The sequence below is a fragment of the Pelobates fuscus genome, chromosome 5 (genome assembly GCF_036172605.1).
Source record: "Pelobates fuscus isolate aPelFus1 chromosome 5, aPelFus1.pri, whole genome shotgun sequence".
Taxonomy (NCBI): domain Eukaryota; kingdom Metazoa; phylum Chordata; class Amphibia; order Anura; family Pelobatidae; genus Pelobates; species Pelobates fuscus.
In genome coordinates, this window is record NC_086321.1 from 273,068,993 (window position 1) to 273,081,172 (window position 12,180).

A 12,180-nucleotide genomic window follows, 5' to 3' on the forward strand; every position below is an offset into this window, starting at 1 on the left:
GCTGGCTGAGGATGATAGGGATGGGATTTGAAAAACCTAAACCAGGTTAAATGTCCATTGCAGTAAACCATTTGTGGCTATAATAGAAGGCAATATAAAGTTCTGTGATTCAACGTCACTATTATGGGAAAAACTGCAAAGAACTAAAGTGTAACCAATATAACAGTGTAGCAACACCAAGTGTCAACTGGAAGTTTGTCACTAATAGAGGGGTATATATATATCACCTCCAATACACCACTTGTAGCTATGATACAAGGGCAGTAAGAAGGTGACACATAATATGAAAGTACTGAAGCTTAGCTCAGCAACAGAGGCACCAAGTTTCCTGAAGGCCTTGGGACTTTGCATATCTACACGCTCTTCGACCCACCAGATGACACTGGGTGTCTGGGACCCTTCCAACATGGTACCCTTTGTACCGAGAATTAAAGAAGAAACCTCACGGGGCCACCTGACTACTTTTGGGGTTCCCGACGGTCATCATTGTGCAGACATCTGCTCACTGTTATGATTTGTGCTCTTTTCTTTTCAGTCTTCACTCCTGAATATGTATTAATGTACCGCTACACATAAGCCCTACGACACCCGACATACTGCAGACAACGGTGGTCTAACCACCGATTCAGTGCTGGCAAGCATCCTTATCTCCCCCGCCACCTGCTTGGTTACGGGTACTCACATTAGAGATGAGCTTAAACACCTGAGCCCCTAACTACACTCAGCAACAGCAATCTACAACCCTGACAGCTCGACACACCAATTTCTAGCCATCCATCTCATACCTTACTCTATGTCTAGAATTTAACTGTTAGATCTTAAATGCCTGCATCCTACCTGACATAAGAATATCCCTGGCACACTCATACCTCATGTAGTAAGACGGAATGATGAATAACCGCACCAACTGATTAAATCATTGGTTACCTCTTGAATGCATAGCTACCTATTCATGACTCCTTACCTGATCTGTCTACCCATACATATCAAGCTTGTCTACTTTATAGGTGCCAACCTGTGCATGTTTAACCTGATTTCTGTATTTCTTGTTGAATAATTTTTCTTAAAAAACAAAGAAAATTGGTGCAACTTATCCTGACATGTTATGTTACAATCTCTTGTTTATCCACACTTATCCAGTCAATACTGTATCATTGATACCTTGTGTATTGAAATTGCTCCTCAAAAATAAAAAAAAAAAAAAAAAAAAAAAAAAACAGACGATATAAACAAAAAGGTTTTTGGGAAAAAACGACAAAGAGCCTAGAACATCTCATTGTGCGTGTGCCAGATCATCAATGGAGGATCCTACAAGGCAAATATTTAGTTTTCTTTTGTATGTGTGTCTAATAGTACACTATTGATGTGGCTTAATGTAGCCATCACGCACTGAAGATTGGTGTGAAGAAGAACACTGCAATGCTAAGGAGAGATGTTAAGGTAAACACACTGATTTCTCACTCTTTGCTAAAAAATCCACCATGTAAACACACATGTCTACTAGAGCAGAACCTTAAGTCACATGTCTTATTTCAATGCAGCACTAGTTCTTCATCCATTCTGAATGATGAGACTTGGACAAAGATGGCTCTCTAATTTTAGGCAAATTATTTGGCCTCACGCTCACTGGGGCCTCAAGACCGACAACTCACTTAACTGGTGAGCATGGCCTATAGCATGGGGCAGGTAGCAGAGGGCCACCCCCATAGGGCTACTAGGAGAGCGACCACCAGAGGGCTTTTTAGAATGTACTGCCGCAGATTCCGAGGAGTAAATGGGAGCACCAGCATAGGTGTCGAGCCTCAGATAATATTGCAGGCGATCCTCAAGGTTTAGGGGGTCGCCTGTACTACTTGTTGAAAGCATGGGTGAAGGTTGTGTCTGTAAAGGAGCTGGTCTGTACTTGCATGCCTGCATCGGCCAGCTGCTTCACACTGCAAGGTATCAGGACAGGAAGCTACTTAGAAAATAGGAAATTACATTTTAAGTTCCACCCCTCAGTGAGGGTTCATTACACTGTGTGAGAGCTGCTCTATTCTGGGTGGAAGAAGGTGATGTAGCTCCTAGTAGCCGGTAGAACTGGACCACCATGTTAAGTGCCCAAACAATTTATTGAGCTGGGGGAGAGAGACAAACGGGGATAAGAAGAGAGCCAGTCAGTGACAAATCAACGTTGGATGTCCATTGAATTAAAATTCTTTCTACTGTGTGCCTGCTAAAAGCAACATCACAAGCACCATAACCACGACTGCTCCCTGTAGTCGCTTATGGTGCCAAGAGTACCCTGGCTCACTTCCAGGGTAAGTAGCTGAGGACTGTGCTATTCGCCTCTTCCTGATGGAAGCTCCAGGTGTCAAGCACCCATTAGCTCTATTGAGCTAAGGCCTGCAATGCCCTACATTTACAGGGTGCTTGTAGAGGCAGAGCCTGAGTTGCCTAGTGCCCAGCACACCCTTGTTCAGTTGTCAAACCATTCTTAAACATTCCAACTACTTACCCTGAGTAGGTGCCAAAACACTCCTGAATTTTCTATTTGCAGATTAGTTTTTTCTTCCACCCACCTACTCCTTGTTATAAAGAAAGAGAGCTCATCTTATACAGTGAATGCAATGGGGCTTGGTCTTATTCACAACGTTTTATTCACATAAATTATACAAAGTATCCAAAAAAGTCTGCATCATTATTGCCCACGTTAACCATTTTAATCAACAAAAATGTGTGTAATAGCTAGAATCGCTGCAAGATGGTGGGGTAAGGAAAGAAACATAGGGAGTATCCCATCAAATCCAAACTGATTGGCAAATACATTCTTTTTCATAATAAGTAAGCCACCCATTTTATCTTTCTGCCCTTACATGTCATTACTAAGTAAATACCATGTTACAGAGGAATTCACTGTCTTTCTTCAGTCAAGAGGTTCCCAGCTTGTTTTCAAGATTTTCACTACATTTCTTGAAACAGAGCAGCCTCTGTGTCCCTGCCAATCAATGAGCCAACAGTCATTTTGGTGAATATAAACACAACATTCATACAGCTCCATGCAGAGCACAGAATGCTGAATTAGGGCAATTTGCTGTTTCCATGCAGGGAAAAATAGGTGTAAATATAAAGACACAACTCATGCCAGATAAGGAATTCAGTACATGGAATGCTTAAGATGTAACATTATTTTCTGATTCTAAAATGTGACACTAAAAATATGATTCTTTTTACAGGAATATACTTTTTTCAGAACTTGTTTCTAAAGCAGCAATTTTTCTACAGACCTTTATAATGTGTATGTGGACTTTGGTTAACTGGCTTCTGAAACATGATTATTTTAGTCTGTTTTTAACCCCTTAAGGACACATGACTTGTGTGACATGTCATGATTCCCTTTTATTCCAGAAGCTTTGTCCTTAAGGGGTTAAACATGTTAAAAAGCAAGAACACTAAAATTCAGGGGAAAGGGTGAGGAGCAACCTGGGAACAACTGGCTCCACCATTAAAAATGTCAAAAATTCATGAATTATAGCCTATGTGGAGTATTTGTAATAAATACATATGTGCAAATATATATTTGCTGACCTTTTGGAAACCTAGACCATGTGGAAACGGGAATCATCTCAGAACAAATTTTGAAATGTATTCACCCTGTGTTTGAGCTCAAAATTTGATAACACCTACTATATTTTGGTCAGTTGTTTGGTCTTTTTTCAGAATTACAACTTACCCAACAAAATGGCTGCCGCTACTCAACAAGGATAAGCCAAAACATGAAACCAGATGTCTTCTCATATGTATGCACTACAAATTAATACACTGAGGCTATATTATGGGTAATCTTTACTTTTAAATAAAAAAATAAAAAAACAATGACAGCTCTGAGGAACTGTCAGCACAGGTTTCATTACTTTTGGCAGTGGAGTCAGGTACAGAGGCAGCCTGCCAAGATCAACCTTAGAGTTACGCTATGCTTAACCAAAGGGCTATTTATGAATACATGCAATTACAATTCTCAGGTGGTTCTGCATTCATAAAACTCATACAATTGTTATGAAAACTGGTACAGAAGTAAAGATTAAACTGTGTCCCAAAGACATGGCTTTAACATCCACTCTTTAGATTGTAAAGTAGGCCTGCATTGCTTTGCAGAATTAATGGATAAATGATCTCTGTTTTTTTAAAACTATAGAGCATAGGCTATACAGCCTTCAATGGTCGATAACAAGAGACATTAAAGAATGGTTTTAATATTTTTTTTTCTTTTAAAATGTTAAATAAATAAAGCTGTCCGCTTGTAACTTTTGCCTTTGAGCTCTGCCGCACTTTGAGGGTGTGACGCCAAGTGCTGCACACCATCCATGCCGATCCATCTCTATCTACAGAGCGCATGGCCGCTTTGCACCCACCCAGGATCAGCCCTGAGTTTGTGCACTGTGTCTGAGTGTGCTGTGTATCCTGTCTATAGCATCTGCATTATACAGTCTGAATGATTGTGTGTATAGCAGTGTGTGCAAAGTGTGTACTGTGTCTGAGTGTGCGTCTCACTGTGTATTGACTTTTAGTGTGTGTATAGAAGTGTGTGCATATTGTGTCTGAGTGTGTATATTATGGGTTTGTGTGTGGCAGTGTGTGTCATTGTGTGTGTACAGTGTGTGTACGTGCCCTATACAATAGAGGTGGATATTCTGGCTCCATTTCGTTCACCACTCTTCAAGAGCAGTCAGAAGAAAATACAGGAAATTGCATTGCATGTATTTTTTTTCAATACCTCAAATACTGGCAAGGTGACTACCCTAATTAAATGTCACTTCTTTTATTAATGTATACAATTATGCAATATCTAAGTTTTAGTTCTTGGGAGACTGCACTAAGTGTCAGGCAACTCCATCTCAATGTATGTTAAAGAGACATTACAGGCACTAATGCTTTGGTGTATAGAGCATTTCCCTGCAGTCTTACTGCTCAATTCTCTGCAATTTAGGAGTTAAAGCACTTTTGTTTCTGTCTATGCAGCCCTAGCCACACCTTCCCTGTTTGTGACTCACACCACCTGCATTAAAAATAGTTGTATATTCAATCAGATGTTAACTTACTTTAGTAGTTTGAATTATCTTCTCTATAAATTTAACTTTTATCAAACACAGGAGGCTCCTAAGTCTAGAACACTATAGAAGGCCAATAACTAAGCAGGGTATAGGACATTCTGAATCAAACATAATGTGCAATAAAGGAAGTTTAAACATTAGGCCTCTCTTCACAGGAAGTATTTAGGAAGGCTGTGCAAGTCACATGCAGAATGGTGTGACAAGCAGGACCGGCGCAGCACATCCTTAGGGCGCCTCAGATGGGAGCGGAAAAATCCAAATCTCTGGCATCTGGCCAGAGACTTGGATTGTTAAATATTTCTGACAGCACATGGTTATTGGGCACTACCTGTGAAGGATGCAACTAGCAGCTACCCTAAGCCCACAGCAGCCGACCCTCACAACTCACACACTGCCGGTGTTTTGAAGAGCAGAGCTGCTGCTACAGAGGCCCACTATGGAAGTCTGGATTCTGCAGGACCTCCCTGAGACATTGTAACAGCCCTGCAGAAGTTTAATTGGCTGCTGTCTGCAAAGCTCAGCCTCCTTGCTTTAAACCAGCCCTCCCATAACATGGCATATGTCATCAGACTGCGAGGGAGTGGGAAACAAGTTTACACTCTGAAGGCTGGCTCCAGCTACTACAGGTAGGAGCTGCCACAACACACATACTGCATGTTACAGTGAGGAGCGCTATGGGGCATAAAGGAATTAGTAGCTCTCAGCAACAGGAGCTCAGTGTGCATGAGGAGCTACAAGGACTAAGGGTGCATTACCTATGTTGTGTCTCCATGAGTGAGTATCTGGGCCTGCGAAAGTGAGCGGGTACCTGGGCCTGCGAAAGTGAGCGGGTACCTGGGCCTGCGAAAGTGAGTGTGTTTCTGGGTCTGTGAAAGTAAGTGTGTTGTCTGTGTGTGTCAGAGTATAAATGTCTGACTGTGAGTGTGCATGTCCTGCATGCATAATTGTAAGTCTTATTTGACTGTAACTGAATGTGTTTGTATGTAATTGTTAAAATCCATTTTTGCTTGTGCAGCCAAAAATCCTTGCACCGGCCCTGGTGACAAGGGCGTTCTAAACAAAGTGATTTAATTCCACAACGGCAGAGAATTGAGAAGTGAGATTACAGTGGCATGATCTATACACCAAAACTGCTTGATTTCATCTCACAAGAATGTTACACCATTGCAGATGACCAAAATACAGGGATACAGGGTTTTATGAAGATGGCTGTACCTGGATGGATTTATCTGCTGTTGATATTTGTATAGGTCTGCAGAATCTCCACTGCATTATTTTTATTATGTAAATCCTCTGTCCAACGTTACTATGTCATGGACACACGGATAAAACTAGCAGATGTTCTTTAAAATACCATAGTACTTCTCAATAATTAATCAGTGTTTAACATGAAATCATAAATCTCTACATCTTTAACCTTCTGGATTTTATTATGGCGACAGATATTTTTTTATACTTCTGTTGTTTAGTGGTTTTGAAGATATTTCTAATAATACATTGTACAAACCTAAAAAATAACATGCATTTTAGTCATGCAGTCATTTCCTGTTTTCTTGAATAATCAAAAAAATATGCTAGACTTAGAACAAGAATTAAACAGCCAATCAGAAAGAAGAGGTCAGGTGTATGCTAGAACATAATATGTCTGCTATCAGAAGACATGAATGTTAAACTAGAAAGAGTTTAGGAGTGTACCACCTTTTTAGCATTCGTGTGTATTTTAAGAGTGTGAACATACGGCAGATTTAAATCTTTAACTGAGTTCTTGTTGCCTTCCAAGTAATTAAAGTTCAATTGGCTTGTTGAATTACAAAGGCTTCAGAGATTCAAGTGGCACGTAGTTGAAGTGACTGAAATTCATCTCATTACTAAAGAAGCTTTGTAAATCACTGTTCTTGAGGATCAACGGCATAGATAAACTTAACATGTACACTCAATAAATCACAGCTCTTCGATTGGTGTCAGGACTAACCTGTGTACTAGGAAATCCAAAATCTCCAAAATAATTTCTGGCACAATATGGCAATTCAAATGTTTTTCATATTTAAATATAACGTGCTATAAACATTTTATTTTCACTTTATACTGGAATTATTATATATATATATATAAAAACTTCTTGTAAACTTCTCTCTAGAATTAAAAAAAAAAAATCTCTGCATGATTTTTTTGACCAGCTCACCCATGTTTTAGAAAAAGAAAGCCACAATTTTATTGAGAAACCTTGCTTGGAGGTCAGGTTACAGATGGTGCAATCATTAGCCATCTGAGTCCCAGATAAATTCTCAGAAAAATGGGTTTGCTGTTCAGTCCCAGAGTGTGTATAGAATTACATGTCTTGGTAAACCCTGTTTTTTTTTTTTTTTTTTAATTATCATTTAGCTAAAAAGAACCTGAGTCATTCTCTTAAAATAAAATTATCTTAAAGGATAATGTCCATTTAAAAAAAAAAAAAAAACACCTGCTGGTTCGCATCTCATCATTGCCTGGGAGATGAGAGATAGGGAGAGGCAGGATGCTTAACAGTTGCAATGCACAAATTACCTCCATGCAATAGGCACTGGGGACGGCTTAATAATGACCTCTTTCTAAGCAGGAGGAAAGACTCCAGATACTGTATGATGTACACACGTTCTCAGATACTTCTTTTGAAGGATCCTGAAAACCTAAGCTATTGAATTGGAATATATTGAATAGTATCTTCAAGACCTCGGGTCTGGGAAGTGTCCAAAAGCCATTCTCAAACGTATCTGTTATCTTTGCTTGAGAATGGGTAGCTCAATGCACACACACACACACACATATATATATATATATATACACACACACACACACACATACTGTAATCCCAAGGATCTGGCCTGTTCAACAGAGACACAACGCTATGTTAATATATGTCATCACATGTCATTTTGTGCCTTGTACCAATTGCAACATAAGAGCTTCAGTTTGATACACCCAGTGTGCTTTTAAACTAAATGCAAATATCAGATTTAGATGACTACAGTTTTACACAGCAAGAAACTCCTGTATTAATTCTTTGAGTGAAACCGAGCAACTTTCACTTAAGCAGCTCATTAAATTCTTTTGTAAGACACATTAATAAACAGAATAATGGATTGTACTTAAACAAAATAATAAAACAGCAGTGTTAAAATCTCTGTGTGTTGGGAGTGGAGCCACAGTGGGGAACTGCAGACATTTAAAAGGACACTATAAAGTTGGGAATACAAACCTGTATACCTAATGCTATGGCGTCCTAGTGTCCTTGCCCCATCTACAGTAAAAGCCTGAAAATAAGGTTTTACCACCTGCAATCTTTTGGATTACATGTTTCTTAATGCTTTACCATAATTGGGTAAATAAAAAGGGCGATGTAGTCCAACACATCAGAAGTGTTGAATGTTAACAACCATCGGTCTAATCCAGTACTACTTATAGAGAAGTACTGATGTGAATGTGTGGCAAGCACTGCATGTATTCAAATGTTAGAATTCAGTAGTTTCCTATGAGTTGCATTTGGTCACACAGCTGAGTTTCACTCAATCGTTGTAGAGGAGGCACCTTTAGTGGCAGTCTTTGCGACACTATGGGTGGATTTAAAGGGATACTATAGTCACCAAAACATCTTTAGCTTAATGAAGTAGTTGTGGTGTATAGCTCACGCCCCTGCAATCTCACTGCTTAATTCTCTGCCATTTAGGAGTTAAATCACTTTGGTTATGCAGCCCTAGTCACAATTCCCAGCAAGTAAGGTGCACAACCTTCCTAAACAAACACTTCCTGTGAAGTTATATCTAATGTTTGAACTTTCTTTATTACACAATCTGTTTAATTTAGAATTTATCTCCTGCAATTTTAATAACTTGCTAGATATTGGAGCCTCGTGTGTGTGATTAAAAGTTCGGTTTACAGAGCAGAGATAAATATTTTTAAAGTTAACATCTTATTGAAAATGTAACCATTTTGTCATGCAGGCTGTGTCAGTCACACACAATAATATCATATGCATCATATATACGGTATGTCACACATGTACATTTATCAGACACATGCAAATACTTTTACACTCATAGAATTCTGGTTTATATCCAGCCCCATAATGTAATCCAGCACTACTTAAATAATATAAAAATAAAATATCTATCAAAAAAAGATGCCAATGAACCCAGCAGAAATTTTCTTGTGCTTGAAAGATACAAGATTATTTTTCAAAAGTTAAGTGCTTCTTCAAAATACGTTTTCACAAATTGGTTCCTATAAAGCATACTAAATTAACAATTTTTCAAAATGGTAACGTATCATACAAGTAAACCCTTTGCTGAAACCCACCAAAATAAATATAGCTTGCATCATTCTGTCACTCTTCCAAGACTGTGTGGCTAGATAATTAATGCAATGTATTTATCCTCTTCTAATGACTTTAAATGATTGGAAGTTACTGAAGACAGATATAGGTTAGCCACGATTAGCGAATTCTGGGCAATCTGATGACATAGACAATTACAGGGATTATCACCTTTCACTTAAGCACATGATCAATGTAGTTTAACAAGGTTCACCAATTAGTGGGAGCTGGCACTGGACACCAGACTACAACTTCTACCTCCTTAAAAAAACAATTTAGCATGGTGGCATTTGAAGTCCAACAATGAAGCCTAAATTGCTCAGTCCTGGCCTACTTACTTCATCCATATAAGCCACAATGTTATAATAAATACATGAAATGAAAAGCATATCCATATATAGAATAAAGTACTGTGTTCTTACCCGTAAACTTTGGTCCATAGACAGACAAAGCACTTGCCATGGTGCCGTGTACCTGAACATCTTTGGCAATGTATTCTTGTTAGCCTAGTAGTTAGTATGAAAGACTACTCAGATCCAGTGTTATTTACTAATGGAGGCTGAAGACAGACATGCCTTTCAAAGAGTGCAAGTCTTCTCCTCTGCACTGATCCTAGCAACAAAGTGAATTTCTTGTTTAAGTAGTTGAGGTACCTTGCAGTCAGGTTAATGTGAAGTTTACAGCCTTAGGAAACAAACCTCTATCTGCATCCAGGGTCTGGGAGGATGACTGTGAAAGTAATGTGGGATAAGGAGATTTCTCTCTCAGGAGGAGCTTAGATCAAACTCAATTACCATAACCCCTTGAACCTGCCCGCCTCTCTTTCAAACTCTCTTACTGACAAAGGCAGATTACTTAAGAGTGTAAGCTTTTGCATTTTATAGCTTGGGTATTTAACCCACTGACTGAGCACAAGAAGCCTGGGTTATACATGCGTCAAATTAAAGAGGAAAGATATTGAATGTCTTTAACAATAATATACCTATATACAATGTCATATATATTTGTATATTCTGTTGTGATAAAGCAATCCTTCGCAAAATTTCACATTGTTATTTTACCAAAATACCAGAAATACTTACAGGGTTATTCAGTGAGAATCAATTCACACTTTAGAATTAACTCTATTAATTAATTTTTTTTTAGGGTAACACAGGACATCTACTGTAAGAGTGCCTATTCTTTATTTATTTTTTACATTTATGGCACTAGTGTTTACTAGTGAACAATTGTGGAGCTTCAAGTTTTCGTATAAATGTTCTAGTTATAAAGGAACGCAAAACTGTGCCTTCTGGCCTGGCACTCAAAGAGTTAACATGGTGTTTGCTGCTTTTAAAGCATGGGTAACATGCATTCCATAGCAAAGCTTTCAATGAAGGAATGCCAACATCACCATGGAAACCTCAGACGCTGCACAAGTTTATGTGGCATTGGCTTCTCAGTGTTACTATTAATGGAGAACAGCTGGTACCTTGAATGTTGGTTTTATAAAAAAAAAGAAAACAAAGCTTAGCGGCCTTTTTTTTTTTTTTTTTTTTAATTCTTTATTTTGTTCGTGCAGAGAGAAAACATGTAATTTGCACTGCCACAATAGCTGGTGCAGATCGATTGGCTTTCACATATGTTTACATGGCATTAGAGACATTGCACTTTTTTTTTTATGAAACGAAAAAACAAACAGGTTTACATCGTACACTTCTAACCACCTAGAATGAACAGTCGCTTTGCCCTCCGATTGGTAGCGTGGTTTAGGAAAAGGTAGGGGTGAAGGTCATGCTATAACGAAAAGGAGACCATGTCACAGATTAGGTTAGTAAACAAACAAGATCTATGCAGGCATATAAGAAGGTTCCTGTCTAACCTGCGTGCTGGTTAGTAAGCATACATATATAATTGTTGTCAAGCTGGAGTATGTCTTATGTGTGCTATACATGTATGCTGCGTGGGGTGTCTGCTGGGTTAAGAGGGGTGGTATGGTCTATATTACTATCATGTTACCTGTAGCATTAGCATTATTACCAGTATTAATAGCGGAAGGTGGTTAAGGAGAGAGGGGGGAAAACAATAGAGAAAACATCGCTTTTCTATATCCCGTAAATTGACATAGTCCGTTTGCTGGATCAATGATACATTTAGAGTGTACGTCCATGTTTGGAGCTTGTTGTCAGCCCACTCCACTTGGCGGGAACGCGTGGAGGCTCTGGAGGATCTGGCCAACGGGTCTTGAAGGGAGGCCCTGTTTGCCTTGTGTTTGGGTGCAGGTCAGCGGTGCTTTGCTGGTCTGTCCTTGTCTTGCGGGGGGTCGTTTGGCTGACCTGGGTGCTGTGTGTTTTCGGCCTGAGGCCTTAGGGGGCACTCGCGCCTTCTTGCCGACGGTCCCTTGTTGGGCCAGGGGTTTCTTCAGGTCACAGAGGTCTCCCCGGGTGTACGGCTGACATTGGAGAGGAACCTCTGATTGAGTGGTAGGCAGTCGCGTCTGTTCTGCACGGGTTTTAATCCGGCACCAGAACGCTGTACATATCGCTTCAAACTTTGCATTAAATTTGCTTTCCCAGGTAGCTGCGTCGTTTTCCCCTGCTCCGTCGGCCATGTTAAGTGCGGCGCGGGTGTGGGAGTCGGCAGTGGGGTTCGGTGAGGTACTCTCTCCTGCTTCTCCCCCAGCAGGGACCGGGATGACCCCAACCGGTCCAGAGGGGGGGGGGGGAACAGGTCGTTTGCTGTAGCCTTGCAGCCCCAGGTTGA

At 39.8% G+C, this 12,180-nt stretch overlaps 1 protein-coding gene across 4 annotated transcripts in view; it reads right to left on the bottom strand.

Moving 5' to 3' along the window:
- Window positions 1-12,180, bottom strand: part of PALM2AKAP2 (PALM2 and AKAP2 fusion) — a 399,409-nt gene that overhangs the window by 47,940 nt on the left and 339,289 nt on the right. The window contains exon 1 of one of the 4 annotated variants that reach the window (XM_063455312.1): window positions 9,861-10,142. The exons of the other annotated variants lie outside the window; for them this stretch is intronic. Within the exon in view, the coding sequence (XP_063311382.1) occupies window positions 9,861-9,920 (60 nt within the window). The 5' untranslated portion in view covers window positions 9,921-10,142. Of the gene's footprint in view, window positions 1-9,860; window positions 10,143-12,180 lie in introns of those variants that run through there. 4 annotated transcript variants of the gene reach the window in all.